At 59.8% G+C, this 18,281-nt stretch overlaps 1 protein-coding gene across 1 annotated transcript; it reads left to right on the forward strand.

Annotated features, from left to right (window-relative positions):
* Window positions 1–10,771: 10,771 nt before the first annotated feature.
* On the forward strand, window positions 10,772–18,137 carry uba52 (ubiquitin A-52 residue ribosomal protein fusion product 1). Its single transcript, XM_086004319.1, has 5 exons — window positions 10,772–10,873; window positions 12,161–12,267; window positions 13,495–13,581; window positions 13,978–14,080; window positions 17,959–18,137. The coding sequence occupies exons 2-5, from the start codon at window positions 12,165–12,167 to the stop codon at window positions 18,050–18,052; spliced, it is 387 nt and encodes a 128-aa protein (XP_085860445.1). The 5' UTR covers window positions 10,772–10,873; window positions 12,161–12,164; the 3' UTR covers window positions 18,053–18,137.
* The last annotated feature ends 144 nt before the right edge of the window (window positions 18,138–18,281 follow it).

Here is an 18,281-nt window from a genome sequence, read left to right on the forward strand (position 1 = left end):
ACTGCCAAACCTGTGCCGAATGCAAACCGCATTTCTTTAGGCCGGACAGAGCAAGCCTGATCAAGGCCACCCGCCCCTTCGAGCGCTTGAGCATCAATTTTAAGGGGCCCCTCCCGTCCTCTGACCATAATGTGTACTTCCTCAACATTATTGATGAGTACTCCCGTTTCCCCTTTGCCTTCCCCTGCCCAGACATGACCAGTACCACGGTCATCAAATGCCTGAACGACCTCTTCGCCTTGTTCGGGTTCCCGAACTATATACATAGCGACCGGGGCTCATCCTTCATGAGCGAGGAACTTCGCCAGTTCCTACTAGCGAGAGGTATTGCTGCAAGCAGGACCACCAGCTACAACCCCCGAGGGAACGGCCAGGTGGAAAGAGAGAACGCGACTGTCTGGAAGGCCGTTCTCTTAGCCTTAAAGTCTAAGGGCCTCCCAACCTCTCGCTGGCAGGAAGTCCTCCCGGCTGCGCTGCATTCCATCCGGTCACTGCTTTGCACTGCCATTAATGCCACCCCCCATGAACGAATGTTTGTTTTCCCCAGGAAGTCGACTACGGGAACCTCGCTACCAACATGGCTGACTTCTCCGGGGCCCGTCTTGCTGCAAAAGCACGTGAGGGCCCATAAAACGGACCCCCTGGTCGAGAGGGTGGACCTCCTGCACGCCAACCCCCAGTACGCCTATGTGGCATACCCAGACGGGCGGGAGGACACAGTCTCCGTACGAGACGTCGCACCCTCGGGCACCCCCGAGACACCACCGTTACCCCCCACCGCCCCCCCAAATCCAGCCCAGGTAGACGGCATGCCGGAACCCCACGAGCCTTCGCCGACCACGCAGACACCAGCATTAACATCGGATACTGCAACATCGCCGCCACTGCTGCGCCGATCAGAAAGGCTTACGAGGCCTCCGGACAGACTGACATACCCGAACTGGTAGTACACTTCACCCCGCCGGACTCAAATTTAAACAAGGGGTGAATGTGGTAAACCACTTTTATCGTTCACTATCGTTACACTATGGTTATCACTGTTTACACTGTTGTATCACTACACAAGGTCGCCTCTTGTCACGCTGTTATACCTGGGCTGACCACAGCTGACTCTGCCCATGGCTCCGCCTGCTTGCCCAGGTATAAAGGTGGTCGACTGGCTGGTATTCCTCCTTGTTGGATCCGATCACCCACGAGGGTGGGCTCTGTTATTTAGCCAATAAAAACCTATAGTTACTAACTTAACTCGTCGCTTTTCATGAACTGAATTGATAGGTATATCAGCTGTTTTCCACGGTTTTTATTTACAGGTGGAGACTCGTTCCCGCCGGACTCTCTGGGACTTTTTCCCCCCTCTGCTTGGTCCGAACGCCGACCTGCTTTGCAGCGCCGGCCGTCTCCCGAGTGCTCCCCCCCCTCTGTCTCTGTTTACCTCCGCCTTCGCTGCTCGGCCCCGCTGCAGAGCCAGCCGATGGAGCCCCAGCCCGCTGCCCAGGAAGGGTTATTGCAGTACCTGCCACCAACTCGGCTAGCTGGTGAAACCACAGTTTTTTTTTTTTTTCTTGCTTTTCTTCGACTTTCGTCTGAGGAATCGATCTCCTTGAGGTGCTGCCGAATTGCAGGTAAGTCCGTTTCCAATTCGTCGCCACTGTTGTATCCGTGTGTTAATAGAGACACGGAAGGCAGGAGTTGGTTTCACAGGTGTTTACTGAACAAAGTCTGGAGGTGAACTAACAGATACAAGACAATATACAGGCTTATATAGCCCAAGTGGCCATTACTGGCATTACAGTACACAGGGGGCTCTTAAAGGCACATACACCACATTCCCCAAAGGACCCCACACAACAAGATTATTAATTAACCCCTTCTCATTGCACAATACCCAATCTAGGATAGCCTGTTCCCTCGTTGGCTCAACGTACTGGTCTAAAAAACCATTTCATACACACTCCAGGAATTCATCCTCCACAGTATTATTGCTAATCTGGTTTGGCCAGTCTATATGTAGATTAAAGTCTCCCATGATTACTGTAGTACCCTTGTTACATGCATCTCTAATTCCCTGTTTGATGCCATCCCCTACATTACCACTACTGTTTGGAGGCCTATAGACAACTCCCACCAATGTTTTCTGACCCTTGGTGCTTCTTAGCTCTACCCAGACTGATTCTACATCTTGATTTTCTGAGCCAAAATCTTTTCTCACTATTGTTCTGATTTCATCTTTTACTAACCACGCCACCCCACTTCCTTTTCCTTTTTGCCTGTCCTTCCTAAATATCGAATATCCTTGGATATTCAGCTCCCAGCCTTAGTCACCCTGCAGCCATGTCTCTGTAATTGCAATTATATCATATCCGTTTACATCTATTTGTGCTGTTAATTTGTCTACCTTATTACGAATGCTTCGTGCATTCAGATACAATGCCTTTAGATTTGTCTTTTTAACATTTTTAGACATCTTAACTTTTTTTTGTACTATGGCCCTATTTGTCTTATTACCATTTTTTCTTACCCGGACCCTATTTGTTCGTGTACTCCTTTGTTTGTACGCTCTGCCCCTTCCTGACACAATCTGGTTATCCTTACCCCAATCGCTTTCCTGCACTGCTTCCTTGTCTTTTCTCTTTAGCATTCTAGATTTCTCTCCACCGGGACCCTCCCCCGCTCTTATTTAGTTTAAAGCCCTATCTACCTCCCTAGTTATTCGATTCGATAGAACTCTGGTCCCAGCATGGTTCAGGTGTAGTCTGTCCCAACGGAACAGCTCTCTCTTTCCCCAGTACTGGTGCCAGTGCCCCATGAATCAAAACCCACTTCTCCCACACCAATCTTTGAGCCACGTATTCATCTCCCTGATCCTATTGACCCTATGCCAATTTGCTCGTGGCTCAGGTAATAATCCAGAGATTATTACCTTTGTGGTTCTACTTTTTAATTTAGTCCCTAGCTGCTCAAACTCTCTCAGCAGAACCTCTTTCCTAGTTCTACCTATGTCGTTGGTGCCTACATGGACCACGACAACTGGATCCTCCCCCTCCCACTGCAAGTTCTTCTCCAGCCCGGAGGAGATGTCCTTTACCCTGGCACCTTCGGGACTCTCGCACCTGGCTGCAGAGAACAGTGTCTTTCCCCCTAACTATACTGTCGCCTACTACAACCACCTTCCTTTTTACTCCCCTCAATTGAACGGTCCTGTACCCCGGTGCTGTGATCAGTTTGCTGATCCACCCTGCAGTCCCCGCACTGGTCCCCATGGGTTGCAGGAACCCGAGTCTATTGGAGCAGTGCAGGGACTGAGGCTCCTCCACCTCCTGGATCCCCGGACCGGCCTCACTCGGTCACTCGCTCCTGTCCCCGACCACGGGTCAATTCTGGAGTATTTAATCTAAGGGGTGAGGCCGCCTCCTGGAGCACAGTGTCCGGGTAACTCTCTCCCCCTGGAGCACGGTGTCCGGGTCACTCTCCCCATCCCTGGAGCACGGTGTCCGGGTCACTCTCCCCATCCCTGGAGCACGGTGTCCGGGTCACTCTCCCCATCCCTGGAGCACGGTGTCCGGGTCACTCTCCCCATCCCTGGAGCACGGTGTCCGGGTCACTCTCCCCATCCCTGGAGCACGGTGTCCGGGTCACTCTCCCCATCCCTGGAGCACGGTGTCCGGGTCACTCTCCCCATCCCTGGAGCACGGTGTCCGGGTCACTCTCCCCATCCCTGGAGCACGGTGTCCGGGTCACTCTCCCCATCCCTGGAGCACGGTGTCCGGGTCACTCTCCCCATCCCTGGAGCACGGTGTCCGGGTCACTCTCCCCATCCCTGGAGCACGGTGTCCGGGTCACTCTCCCCATCCCTGGAGCACGGTGTCCGGGTCACTCTCCCCATCCCTGGAGCACGGTGTCCGGGTCACTCTCCCCATCCCTGGAGCACGGTGTCCGGGTCACTCTCCCCATCCCTGGAGCACGGTGTCCGGGTCACTCTCCCCATCCCTGGAGCACGGTGTCCGGGTCACTCTCCCCATCCCTGGAGCACGGTGTCCGGGTCACTCTCCCCATCCCTGGAGCACGGTGTCCGGGTCACTCTCCCCATCCCTGGAGCACGGTGTCCGGGTCACTCTCCCCATCCCTGGAGCACGGTGTCCGGGTCACTCTCCCCATCCCTGGAGCACGGTGTCCGGGTCACTCTCCCCATCCCTGGAGCACGGTGTCCGGGTCACTCTCCCCATCCCTGGAGCACGGTGTCCGGGTCACTCTCCCCATCCCTGGAGCACGGTGTCCGGGTCACTCTCCCCATCCCTGGAGCACGGTGTCCGGGTCACTCTCCCCATCCCTGGAGCACGGTGTCCGGGTCACTCTCTCCCCCTGGAGCACGGTGTCCGGGTCACTCTCCCCATCCCTGGAGCACGGTGTCCGGGTCACTCTCCCCATCCCTGGAGCACGGTGTCCGGGTCACTCTCCCCATCCCTGGAGCACGGTGTCCGGGTCACTCTCTCACCCTGGAGCACGGTGTCCGGGTCACTCTCTCCCCCTGGAGCACAGTGTCCGGGTCACTCTCTCCCCCTGGAGCACAGTGTCCGGGTCACTCTCTCCCCCTGGAGCACAGTGTCCGGGTCACTCTCTACCCCTGGAGCACAGTGTCCGGGTCACTCTCTCCATCCCTGGAGCACGGTGTCCGGGTCACTCTCCCCATCCCTGGAGCACGGTGTCCGGGTCACTCTCTCCCCCTGGAGCACGGTGTCCGGGTCACTCTCCCCATCCCTGGAGCACGGTGTCCGGGTCACTCTCCCCATCCCTGGAGCACGGTGTCCGGGTCACTCTCCCCATCCCTGGAGCACGGTGTCCGGGTCACTCTCTCCCCCTGGAGCACGGTGTCCGGGTCACTCTCTCCCCCTGGAGCACGGTGTCCGGGTCACTCTCTCCCCCTGGAGCACGGTGTCCGGGTCACTCTCTCCCCCTGGAGCACGGTGTCCGGGTCACTCTCTCCCCCTGGAGCACGGTGTCCGGGTCACTCTCTCCCCCTGGAGCACGGTGTCCGGGTCACTCTCTACCCCTGGAGCACGGTGTCCGGGTCACTCTCTCCATCCCTGGAGCACGGTGTCCGGGTCACTCTCCCCATCCCTGGAGCACGGTGTCCGGGTCACTCTCTCCCCCTGGAGCACGGTGTCCGGGTCACTCTCCCCATCCCTGGAGCACGGTGTCCGGGTCACTCTCTCCCCCTGGAGCACGGTGTCCGGGTCACTCTCTCCCCCTGGAGCACGGTGTCCGGGTCACTCTCTCCCCCTGGAGCACGGTGTCCGGGTCACTCTCTCCCCCTGGAGCACGGTGTCCGGGTCACTCTCTCCCCCTGGAGCACGGTGTCCGGGTCACTCTCTCCCCCTGGAGCACGGTGTCCGGGTCACTCTCTCCCCCTGGAGCACGGTGTCCGGGTCACTCTCTCCCCCTGGAGCACGGTGTCCGGGTCACTCTCTCCCCCTGGAGCACGGTGTCCGGGTCACTCTCTCCCCCTGGAGCACGGTGTCCGGGTCACTCTCTCCCCCTGGAGCACGGTGTCCGGGTCACTCTCTCCCCCTGGAGCACGGTGTCCGGGTCACTCTCTCCCCCTGGAGCACGGTGTCCGGGTCACTCTCTCCCCCTGGAGCACGGTGTCCGGGTCACTCTCTACCCCTGGAGCACGGTGTCCGGGTCACTCTCTACCCCTGGAGCACGGTGTCCGGGTCACTCTCTACCCCTGGAGCACGGTGTCCGGGTCACTCTCTACCCCTGGAGCACGGTGTCCCGGTCACTCTCTACCCCTGGAGCACGGTGTCCCGGTCACTCTCCGGCCCCGGTGTCCCGGTCACTCTCTCCGGCCCCGGTGTCCCGGTCACTCTCTCCGGCCCCGGTGTCCCGGTCACTCTACGGCCCCGGTGTCCCGGTCACTCTCCGGCCCCGGTGTCCCGGTCACTCTCCGGCCCCGGTGTCCCGGTCACTCTATGGCCCCGGTGTCCCGGTCACTCTACGGCCCCGGTGTCCCGGTCACTCTACGGCCCCGGTGTCCCGGTCACTCTACGGCCCCGGTGTCCCGGTCACTCTCCGGCCCCGGTGTCCCGGTCACTCTCCGGCCCCGGTGTCCCGGTCACTCTACGGCCCCGGTGTCCCGGTCACTCTACGGCCCCGGTGTCCCGGTCACTCTACGGCCCCGGTGTCCCGGTCACTCTACGGCCCCGGTGTCCCGGTCACTCTACGGCCCCGGTGTCCCGGTCACTCTACGGCCCCGGTGTCCCGGTCACTCTACGGCCCCGGTGTCCCGGTCACTCTCCGGCCCCGGTGTCCCGGTCTCACTCTCCGGCCCCGGTGTCCCGGTCACTCTACGGCCCCGGTGTCCCGGTCTCTCTCTCCGGCCCCGGTGTCCCGGTCTCTCTCTCCGGCCCCGGTGTCCCGGTCACTCTCTCCGGCCCCGGTGTCCCGGTCTCTCTCTCCGGCCCCGGTGTCCCGGTCTCTCTCTCCGGCCCCGGTGTCCCGGTCTCACTCTCCGGCCCCGGTGTCCCGGTCACTCTCCGGCCCCGGTGTCCGGTCACTCTCCGGCCCCGGTGTCCCGGTCACTCTCTCCGGCCCCGGTGTCCCGGTCTCTCTCTCCGGCCCCGGTGTCCCGGTCTCACTCTCCGGCCCCGGTGTCCCGGTCACTCTCCGGCCCCGGTGTCCGGTCACTCTCCGGCCCCGGTGTCCCGGTCTCACTCTCCGGCCCCGGTGTCCCGGTCTCTCTCTCCGGCCCCGGTGTCCCGGTCTCTCTCTCCGGCCCCGGTGTCCCGGTCTCTCTCTCCGGCCCCGGTGTCCCGGTCACTCTCCGGCCCCGGTGTCCCGGTCACTCTCTCCGGCCCCGGTGTCCCGGTCACTCTCCGGCCCCGGTGTCCCGGTCACTCTCTGGCCCCGGTGTCCCGGTCACTCTCTGGCCCCGGTGTCCCGGTCACTCTCCGGCCCCGGTGTTCGGGTCACTCTCTCCGGCCCCGGTGTCCGGTCACTCTCTCCGGCCGCGGTGTCTGGTCCCTCTCTCCGGCCCCGGTGTCCCGGTCTCACTCTCCGGCCCCGGTGTCCCGGTCACTCTCTCCGGCCGCGGTGTCCGGTCACTCTCTCCGGCCCCGGTGTCCCGGTCACTCTCCGGCCCCGGTGTCCCGGTCACTCTCCGGCCCCGGTGTTCGGGTCACTCTCTCCGGCCCCGGTGTCCCGGTCACTCTTTCCAGCCGCGGTGTCCGGTCACTCTCTCCGGCCCCGGTGTCCCGGTCACTCTCTCTGGCCGCGGTGTCCGGTCACTCTCTCTGGCCGCGGTGTCCGGTCACTCTCTCTGGCCGCGGTGTCCGGTCACTCTCTCCGGCCCCGGTGTCCCGGTCACTCTCTCCGGCCGCGGTGTCCGGTCACTCTCCGGCCCCGGTGTCCCGGTCACTCTCCGGCCCCGGTGTCCCGGTCACTGTCCGGCCCCGGTGTCCCGGTCACTCTGCGGCCCCGGTGTCCCGGTCACTCTGCGGCCCCGGTGTCCCGGTCACTCTGCGGCCCCGGTGTCCCGGTCACTCTCCGGCCCCGGTGTCCCGGTCACTCTCCGGCCCCGGTGACCCGGTCAATCTCTCCGGCCCCGGTGTCCCGGTCACTCTCTCCGGGCACGGTGTCCCGGTCACTCTCTCCGGCCACGGTGTCCCGGTCTCTCTCTCCGGCCCCGGTGTCCCGGTCTCACTCTCCGGCCCCAGTGTCCCGGTCACTCTCTCCGGCCACGGTGTCCGGTCACTCTCTCCGGCCGCGGTGTCCGGTCACACTCTCCGGCCCCGGTGTCCCGGTGACTCTCCGGCCCCGGTGTCCCGGTCACTCTCCGGCCCCGGTGTTTGGGTCACTCTCTCCGGCCCCGGTGTCCCGGTCACTCTCTCCGGCCCCGGTGTCCCGGTCACTCTCTCCGGCCGCGGTGTCCGGTCACTCTCTCCGGCCCCGGTGTCCCGGTCACTCTCTCCGGCCGCGGTGTCCCAGTCACTCTCCGGCCCCGGTGTCCCGGTCTCACTCTCCGGCCCCGGTGTCCCGGTCTCACTCTCCGGCCCCGGTGTCCCGGTCACTCTCTCCGGCCGCGGTGTCCGGTCACTCTCTCCGGCCGCGGTGTCCGGTCACTCTCTCCGGCCCCGGTGTCCCGGTCACTCTCTCCGGCCGCGGTGTCCGGTCGCTCTCTCCGGCCGTGGTGTCCGGTCACTCTCTCCGGCCGCGGTGTCCGGTCACTCTCTCCGGCCCCGGTGTCCCGGTCACTCTCTCCGGCCGCGGTGTCCGGTCACTCTCTCCGGCCGCGGTGTCCGGTCACTCTCTCCGGCCCCGGTGTCCCGGTCACTCTCCGGCCCCGGTGTCCCGGTCACTCTCCGGCCCCGGTGTTTGGGTCACTCTCTCCGGCCCCGGTGTCCCGGTCACTCTCCGGCCCCGGTGTCCCGGTCACTCTCCGGCCCCGGTGTTTGGGTCACTCTCTCCGGCCCCGGTGTCCCGGTCTCACTCTCCGGCCCCGGTGTCCCGGTCACTCTCTCCGGCCGCGGTGTCCGGTCACTCTCTCTGGCCGCGGTGTCCGGTCACTCTCTCCGGCCCCGGTGTCCCGGTCACTCTCTCCGGCCGCGGTGTCCGGTCGCTCTCTCCGGCCGTGGTGTCCGGTCACTCTCTCCGGCCGCGGTGTCCGGTCACTCTCTCCGGCCCCGGTGTCCCGGTCTCACTCTCCGGCCCCGGTGTCCCGGTCACTCTCTCCGGCCGCGGTGTCCGGTCACTCTCTCCGGCCGCGGTGTCCGGTCACTCTCTCCGGCCCCGGTGTCCCGGTCACTCTCCGGCCCCGGTGTCCCGGTCACTCTCCGGCCCCGGTGTCCCGGTCACTCTCTCCGGCCCTGGTGTCCCGGTCACTCTACGGCCCCGGTGTCCCGGTCACTCTACGGCCCCGGTGTCCCGGTCACTCTACGGCCCCGGTGTCCCGGTCACTCTCCGGCCCCGGTGTCCCGGTCACTCTACGGCCCCGGTGTCCCGGTCTCTCTCTCCGGCCCCGGTGTCCCGGTCTCACTCTCCGGCCCCGGTGTCCCGGTCACTCTACGGCCCCGGTGTCCCGGTCTCTCTCTCCGGCCCCGGTGTCCCGGTCTCACTCTCCGGCCCCGGTGTCCCGGTCACTCTCTCCGGCCCCGGTGTCCCGGTCTCTCTCTCCGGCCCCGGTGTCCCGGTCTCACTCTCCGGCCCCGGTGTCCCGGTCACTCTCCGGCCCCGGTGTCCGGTCACTCTCCGGCCCCGGTGTCCCGGTCGCTCTCTCCGGCCCCGGTGTCCCGGTCTCTCTCTCCGGCCCCGGTGTCCCGGTCTCTCTCTCCGGCCCCGGTGTCCCGGTCACTCTCTCCGGCCCCGGTGTCCCGGTCACTCTCCGGCCCCGGTGTCCCGGTCACTCTCCGGCCCCGGTGTCCCGGTCACTCTCTGGCCCCGGTGTCCCGGTCACTCTCCGGCCCCGGTGTTCGGGTCACTCTCTCCGGCCCCGGTGTCCGGTCACTCTCTCCGGCCCCGGTGTCCCGGTCTCACTCTACGGCCCCGGTGTCCCGGTCACTCTCTCCGGCCGCGGTGTCCGGTCACTCTCTCCGGCCCCGGTGTCCCGGTCACTCTCCGGCCCCGGTGTCCCGGTCACTCTCCAGCCCCGGTGTTTGGGTCACTCTCTCCGGCCCCGGTGTCCCGGTCTCACTCTCCGGCCCCGGTGTCCCGGTCACTCTCTCCGGCCGCGGTGTCCGGTCACTCTCTCCGGCCCCGGTGTCCCGGTCACTCTCCGGCCGCGGTGTCCCGGTCACTCTCTCCGGCCGCGGTGTCCCGGTCACTCTCTCCGGCCCCGGTGTTCCGGTCTCACTCTCCGGCCCCGGTGTCCCGGTCACTCTCTCCGGCCGCGGTGTCCGGTCACTCTCTCCGGCCGCGGTGTCCGGTCACTCTCTCCGGCCCCGGTGTCCCGGTCTCACTCTCCGGCCCCGGTGTCCCGGTCACTCTCTACGGCCGCGGTGTCCGGTCACTCCCTCCGGCCGCGGTGTCTGGTCACTCTCTCCGGCCCCGTTGTCCCGGTCACTCTCCGGCCCCGGTGTCCCGGTCACTCTCCGGTCCCGGTGTCCCGGTCACTCTCCGGCCCCGGTGTTCGGGTCACTCTCTCCGGCCCCGGTGTCCCGTTCACTCTCTCCGGCCGCGGTGTCCGGTCACTCTCCGGCCCCGGTGTCCCGGTCACTCTCCGGCCCCGGTGTCCCGGTCACTCTCTCCGGCCCCGGTGTCCCGGTCACTCTCTCCGGCCGCGGTGTCCGGTCACTCTCTCCGGCCGCGGTGTCCCGGTCACTCTCTCCGGCCCCGGTGTCCCGGTCACTCTCTCCGGCCCCGGTGTCCCGGTCACTCTCTCCGGCCGCGGTGTCCGGTCACTCTCTCCGGCCGCGGTGTCCGGTCACTCTCTCCGGCCGCGGTGTCCGGTCACTCTCTCCGGCCCCGGTGTCCGGCTGCGGCCGCTCGGACTCCAGCTGAGCCGGGAGCGCGGGTTTGGGCCGCGGACACAGACACCGCTCCTGCTCTCAGAGTTTCACTGATTGAATCCATTTACTGTTAATCAATCTCACTATTTGCTGCTCTGACCAGTTTTGGATCATCCGCAAACTTTGAAATTGTCCCGAGTCCGGTTATTTATAAACCAGCGGAGGAGCTGGTTACCGGGGCAACCGGGGGGCGGGACCAGGGAGGGGCGGGTCCGGAGCTGACACCCGGATGGAGGCGTTCGCCAGTATCAAAGATGGCCGCCAAAGGGCGCGGCGTGGACGGGCAGGAAGTGACGCAACAATACCACGTGCGGCCAGGGTATTTCCATTTCCGGCGAGAATCTCACGGCCTTTCTGAGTCGGAGCGGCGGCGGGTGAGGGAGCAGCGGGAGCCCGGGGCCTAGGGGGGGAGCGGGAGCGGGAGCGGGAGCCCGGGGCCTAGGGGGGAGCGGGAGCGGGAGCCCGGGGCCTAGGGGGGGAGCCCGGGGCCTAGGGGGGGGGCGGGAGCGGGAGCCCGGGGCCTAGGGGGGAGCGGGAGCGGGAGCCCGGGGCCTGGGGGGGGCGGGAGCGGGAGCCCGGGGCCTGGGGGGGGGCGGGAGCGGGAGCCCGGGGCCTGCGGGAGCCCGGGGCCTAGGGGGGGGCGGCGGCGGGAGCCCGGGGCCTAGGGGGGGGCGGGAGCCCGGGGCCCAGGGGGAGGGGGGCCCAGGGGGAGCCCGGGGCCTAGGGGGGGGCGGGAGCCCGGGGCCCAGGGGGAGGGGGGCCCAGGGGGAGCCCGGGGGGGCGGGAGCCCGGGGCCTAGAGGAAGGGGGGGGAAGCAGCGGGAGCCCGGGGCCTAGGGGGAAAGAGAGGGGGCCCAGGGGGGGAAAGAGAGGGGGCCCAGGGGGGGAAAGAGAGGGGGCCCAGGGGGGGAAAGAGAGGGAGCCCAGGGGGGGAAAGAGAGGGAGCCCAGGGGGGGAAAGAGAGGGAGCCCAGGGGGGGAAAGAGAGGGAGCCCGGGGCCTAGGGGGGGGAAAAGAGAGGGAGCCCGGGGCCTAGGGGGGGGGAAAAGAGAGGGAGCCCGGGGCCTAGGGAGGGGGGGGGGGATAAGAGAGAGGGAGGGAGGGAGGGAGAGGGAGGGAGGCCGGGGCCTAGGGGGGCAGAGAGAGAGGCAGAGGCCGGGGGGGGGGGGGGAGAGAGAGGCAGAGGCCGGGGCCTAGGGAGGGGGGGGGGTGGGGGAGAGAGAGAGGCCGGGGCCTAGGGGGGGAGAGAGAGAGAGGCAGGCCGGGGCCTAGGGGGGGGGGGAGAGAGAGAGAGAGAGAGGCCGGGGCCTAGTGGGGGAGAGAGAGAGAGAGAGGGAGGGAGGCCGGGGCCTAGTGGGGGAGAGAGAGAGAGAGAGAGGCAGGCCGGGGCCTAGGGGGGGAGAGAGAGAGAGAGAGAGAGAGGGACACAGGGAGACAGGCCGGGGCCTAGGGGGGGAGAGAGGGAGGGAGGCCGGGGCCTAGGGGGGGGAGAGAGAGAGGCCGGGGCGAAAGCCGAGGACCGGGGCCTAGGGGGAGAGGGAGGCCGGGGAGTGGGGCCTAGGACCGGGGGTAACCCGGCGCCTAGGGGGAGAGAGAGGGGAACTGGGTCGGGGCCGGGCCGGGTCTCTCTGTTTCTCATTTTCTTTCTTTCCCTGTTTTTCAGGAAGATGCAGATTTTTGTGAAGACTCTGACTGGGAAGACCATCACCCTTGAGGTGGAGCCGAGCGACACCATCGAGAATGTGAAGGCCAAGATCCAGGACAAGGAGGGTGAGGCCCGGCCCGGGGGAGAGGAGAGGAGAGGCCCGGCCCGGGGGAGAGGAGAGGCCGCGGGGAGCCCGGGGCCACAGGCCGCTGTCCTGAGTCCCAAAAGGGGGAAATCTGCGGCTTCCCAGAGGAGGTCCCGCGGAAACTTCCCCCAAACTGACTGCCATCGGCCCGGGAGGAATTAGAGGGAACATTGGACCGGGGGAAACGGGTCTCGCTGGCCTGGCCCCCCGCTCCTAAACCAGGGGAGGGTCAGTGACCCGGGGAGGGGGAGACTAGATGTAATATCTCCAAATTTGCAGCGGACACAAAGCTGGGTGGGCGTGTGTGCTGTGAGGAGGATGCCGAGAAACTCCAGGATGATTTGGACAGGTTGGGTGATTGGGCAAAAGCATAGCAGATGCAATATAACGTGGATAAATGCGAGGTTATCCACTTTGGTGTCAAAAACAGGAAGGCAGATTATCTGAATGGCAATAGATTGGGAGAAGGGGAAGTGCAACGAGACCTGGGTGTCCTTGTGCACCAGTCGCTGAAGGGCAGCAGGCGGTTAAGAAGGCAAATAATATGTTGGCCTTCGTAGCGAGAGGGTTCGAGTACAGGAACAAGGATGCCTTGCTGCAGTTGTACAGGGCCTGGTGAGACCACACCTTGAGTATTCTGTGCAGTTTTGGTCACCTTATCTGAGGAAGGATGTTCTTGCCATGGAGGGAGTATAGTGAAGATTCACCAGGCTGATACCTGGGATGGCAGGAATGACATATGAGATTGGGTCGATTGGGCTTGTACTCGCTGGAGTTTAGAAGATTGAGAGGGGATCTCATTGAAACTTATAAAATTCTAACAGGACTAGACAGACTAGATGCAGGAAGGATGTTCCCGATGGTCGGGGAGTCCAGAACCAGGGGTCACAGTCTACGGATAAGGGGTAGGCCATTTAGGACTGATGAGGAATTTCGTCACTGAGAGTGGTGAACCTGTGGAATTCTCTACCACAGAAGGCAGTAGAGGCCAATTCATTAAATATATTCAAGAAGGAGTTGGATATATTTCTTAAGGCTAAAGGGATCAAGGGATATGGGGAGAAAGCAGGGACCGGGTACTGAATTTGGATGATCGGCCATGATCTCATTGAATGGCGGAGCAGGCTCGAGGGGCTGAATGGCCTACTCCTGCTCCTATCTTCTATGTTTCTATGAAACTGTTTTTTAAACCCGTGTTTCGATGCAGGGATTCCCCCGGACCAGCAGCGCCTGATCTTCGCTGGGAAGCAACTGGAGGACGGACGCACCCTATCTGACTACAACATCCAGAAAGGTCAGTTCACCGGGAGTCATTGCACTCCGCCGCGAGTCTAGCCGGGCTGGGGCCCTGGTGTTGAGGGTTGACACCTGGTGGCTGGGGGCCCTGGTGTGAGGGTGGGGTTAATGCTCTCAGGGTGGGAGTTGTTGGGCTCCATTTGATCAGTGAGTGAACAGTATTGGGTTTATTGTTGAATCTTGTAGTGTATGTGCCTTTTAAGAGCCCCATGTGTACTGTAATGGCCACTCTGGCTATATAAGCCTGTATGTTGTGTTGTATCAGTTAGTTCCCCTCCAGACTTTGTTTAGTAAACACCTATGAAACCAACTCCTGTCTTCAGTGTCTCTATCAACGCACAGACACAACAAACCTGACCCCCCTCCCCCCGGGATGTTTTTAACTTGTTTATAGAGTCGACTCTACATCTGGTGCTGCGTCTGAGAGGCGGCGTCCTAGACCCCTCCCTCCGAGTCCTCGCTCAGAAATACAACTGTGACAAGATGATCTGCCGCAAGTAAGTAGCGGGAGGAGAGCTAGACTATCGCCGGTTAGAGCGAGTAAGTGGGTCTGTGCTCTTGGGGGTGGGGGCTGCCACTCTGAGGGAGTGGGTGGATTGATACGGCCACTTTGAGAACATCAGAAATAGGAGCAGGTGTAGGCCATTCGGCTGATCTGATCTTGGCCTCAACTCCACTTTCCTGCCCGCTCCCCAGAACCCTCGAGTCCCCTTTTCTTCAAACATCTGTCTATCTCTGCCTTGAATATATTCACTGACTCTGACTCGTCCTCCACAGCTCTCTGGGGTAGAGAATTCCAAAGATTCACGGCTGAGAAGAAATTCCTCCATCTCCGTTTTAAATGGGCGACCCCTTTATTCTGAATCAATGCCCCCGAGTTCTAAATTCCCCCACGAGGGGAAACATCCCCTCGGCGTCGAGCCCCCTCAGAAACTTATGTTTCAATAAGATCACCTCATCATTCTAAACTCCAATAAGTATAGGCACAGCCTTTTTTTAAAAATTTGTTCTGGGATGTGGGTGTTGCTGGCAAGGCCAGTGTTTATTGCCCATCCCTAATTACCCATGAGAAGGTGGTGGTGGACCTGCTCAACCTTTCCTCATAAGACAACCTCTTCAACTTGGGAATCAACCTCGTGAACCTTCTCTGAACTGCCGCCAATGCAAGTATATCCTCCCTTAAATAAGGAGACCAAAACTACACACAGTACTCCAGGTGTGGTCTCGCCAATACCCTGTACAGTTGTAGCAAGAGTTCCCTACTTTTATACTCCATCCCCCTTTGCAATAAAGGCCAACGTTCCATTTGCCTTCCTAATTACTTGATGTACCTGCATGCTAACATTTTGTGATTCATGTAAAAGGACCCCCAGGTCCCTCTGTACTGCAGCATTCTGTAGTCTCCATTTTAAATTAAAATTTTGCTTTTTTATTCTTCCTACCAAAGTGGATAACCTCACATTTTCCCACATTATACTCCATCTGCCAAATTTTTGCCCACTCACTTAACCCCTCTATACCCCTTTGCAGACTCTGTATCCTTCTCACAATTTGCTTTCCCACCTATCTTTGTATCATTAGCAAATTTGGCTACAGTACACTCGGTCCCTTCATCCAAGTCATTAATATAGATTGTAAATAGATGAAGCTCCAGCACTGATCCCTGTGTCACCCTGCTAGTTACAGTTTGCCAACCTGAAAATGAATCATTTATCCTGGCTCACCATGCTAATATATTACAATGAGCTCTTGTGCAGTAACCTTTTATGTGGCACCTTATCGAATGCCTTCTGGAAATCCAAATACACCACATGTACTGGTTCCCCTTTATCCACCCTGCTCGTTACATCCTCAAAGAACTCTTAATACATTTGTCAAACACAACTTCCCTTTCATACAATCAAGCAGAGTCAACATGGTTTCATGATTATCCAAATGTCCTGCTACTTCCTTAATGGATTCCAACATTTTCCCAATGACAGATGTTAGGCTAGCTGGCCTATAGTTTCCTGCTTTGTCTCCCTCCTTTCTGAATAGGAGCGTTACATTTGCGGTTTTCCAATCCGCTGGGACCTTTCCAGAATCCAGGGAATTTTGGTACAGTATATTACAACCAATGCAGCCACTTCTTTTAAGACCCTAGGTTTCAGGTCAAGGGGACTTGTCGGCCTTTAGTCCCATTAGTTTGCCTAGTACTTTTTCTCTAGCGATAGTGATTGTTTTAAGTTCCTCTCTCCCTTTTGTCCCTTGATTATCTACTATTATTGGGATGATTTTAGTGTCTTCTACCGTGAAGACAGATACAAAATATTTGTTCAAAGTCTCTGCCATTTCCTTGTTTCCCATTATTAATTCCCCAGTCTCCTCCTCTAAGGGACCAATGTTTACTTTAACTACTCACTTCCTTTTTATATACCTGTAAAAGCTCTTGCTGTCTGTTTTTAAATTTCTTGCTCGTTTACTCTCAATCTATTTTCTCCCTTTTTTGTCATCCTTTGCTGGATTTTAAAAATTTCCCAATCCTCTGGCCTACCACTAATTTTCACAACATTGTAAACCTTTTCTTTCAATTTGATACCATCCTTAACTTCCTTCATTAACCATGGATGGTTCATCCTGCTTAGTCTTTATTTCTCACTGGAATATGAGTTATGAAATATCTCCTTAAATGTCTGCCACTGCTTATCTGCCATTTTACCTTTTAATCTAATTTCCCAGTCCACTTTAGCCAACTCTGTCTTCATACCCTTGTAATTGCCTTTATTTAAGTTTAAGACACTAGTTTCAGACCCAAGTTTCTCACCCTCAAACTGAATGTCAAACTGAATGTCAAATTCTATCATGTTATGATCACTCTTCCCTAGAGGATCCTTTACTGTGAGATCATTAATTAATCCTGTCTCATTACCCATTACCAGATCTATAATAGCCTGTTTCCTGGTTGGTTCTGCAATGTATTCGAAGAGGTGGGGGGGTTTCTGCTGCCACCAATATTCTCTTCAAATTTTTTTTGGTGCAAAGCCCATTGAAAATACTGCGCTGCACGTGTGCAGTTTTCCTATTTATGAGCTGGTTGCGCAGGAGCTGCAGAGTACTGCATGGCTGTGCAGCTTAAAGGGAACATTGACTGTCATGTGGACCATAGGAACAGGAGAGGCCATTCAGCCACGAGCCATTTGTTTAGATCATGGCTGATCTGTATCTCAACCCCCCATTTACAGGTCGTCGTTCCAGATTTCCACTAGCCTTTGTGTGAAGAAGTGCTTCCTGACATCACCCCTGAACGGCCTGGCTCTAATTTTAAGGTTCTGCCCCCTTGTTCTGGACTCCCCCCACCAGAGGAAATAGTTTCTCTCTCTCGACCCGATCAACTCCTTTAATCATCTTAAACACCTCGATTAGATCACCCCTTAATCTTCTAAACTCGAGGGAATACAAGCCCAGTCTGAGCAACCTGTCCTCGTAATTTAACCCTTTCAGCCCCGGTATCATTCTGGTGAATCTGCGCTGCTCCCTCTCCGAGGTCGATATATCCTTCCCGAGGGGCGGGGCCCAGAACTGACCCCAGTGTCCAGATGGGGTCTGACCAGAGCTCGGTAGAAGCCAAGGTTCACTGACACCAGTGGCCAGACTCCAAACCCCACATTTTCATTTTGGGGGCTCCATTGGAAATCCAAATATACAACATCCACTGATTCCCCTTTATCTACCCTGCTAGTTACATCCTCAAAACTCTCAGTTTGTTAAACACCATGTTGACTCGGCCTAATCATGTGATTTTCTCAGTGCCCTGTTAACACTTCCTTAATAATGGATTCCAGCATTTTCCTGATGATTGATGTCCGGCTAACTGGCCTGTCGTTCCCTGTTTTTTCTCTCCCTCTCTTGCATCGGGACGTTACATTTGCTACTTTCCAATCTGCTGGGACTGTCCTAGAATCTAGGGGATTTTGGAAAATCAGATTTTAAGGTTTTGAGCAAAAGATACAGGGGGGATGTGAGGGGGGAACTTACGCAGCGAGTGGTGAGGACCTGGAACTCGCTGCCGACGGAAGTGGAGACACTTTTCCAGGAGACTGGATCGGCACTTGAGGGAAATAAACTTGCAGGGCTCCGGGCATAGAGCGGGGGAATGGGACCGACTGGATTGCTCTACAGAGAGCCGGCACCGACTCGATGGGCTGAATGGCCTCCTGTGCTGTATGACTTTGCAGCCACCTCTTGGAACCCTAGGATGTAGACCATCAGGTCCAGGGGGTTTGTTGGCTTTTAGTCCCATTCGTTTCTTCGCAGCAGGTCGGAGTTGCTCGGGGGGGTTGGGGTGCGATGTGTTTCCTGGAGCTGCCATTAACCATGTATCTGCCCCCCTCCCCAGGTGCTACGCCCGCCTGCACCCTCGTGCATCCAACTGTCGTAAAACCAAGTGTGGCCACACTAACAACCTGCGTCCCAAGAAGAAGCTGAAGTAAATGTTGTCGGGAGGACCTGGACCTGGTGTCCCTGTTAGACTTGTCTGTGTGCTAAATGTCCAATAAAAGCCCACATTGCATTGCTCTCTGTTGTTCACTGCGTGTCTTCAGGGAATCGGTCTGCTGATGGGCCGATCACTGGGTTCCTCTTGGTGATTCTCGGAAGGGTTGGGATACGGGGGGGGGGCAGATGGGGTACAGTGGAGGGGTGGGATTGGGTGGAGGGGTA

Source organism: Somniosus microcephalus, chromosome 13 (assembly GCF_052327205.1).
Source record: "Somniosus microcephalus isolate GS21.2 chromosome 13, FLI_Smic_1.0, whole genome shotgun sequence".
Lineage (NCBI taxonomy): Eukaryota > Metazoa > Chordata > Chondrichthyes > Squaliformes > Somniosidae > Somniosus > Somniosus microcephalus.

Excerpts from the sequence above, each read along its gene's own strand:
- uba52 (XM_086004319.1), top strand. The coding sequence starts at position 12,165 with ATGCAGATTTTTGTGAAGACTCTGACTGGGAAGACCATCACCCTTGAG. Across the intron at positions 13,582-13,977 it reads TGACTACAACATCCAGAAAG|AGTCGACTCTACATCTGGTG; the intron begins GTCAGTTCACCG and ends ACTTGTTTATAG. Across the intron at positions 14,081-17,958 it reads GACAAGATGATCTGCCGCAA|GTGCTACGCCCGCCTGCACC; the intron begins GTAAGTAGCGGG and ends CCCCCTCCCCAG.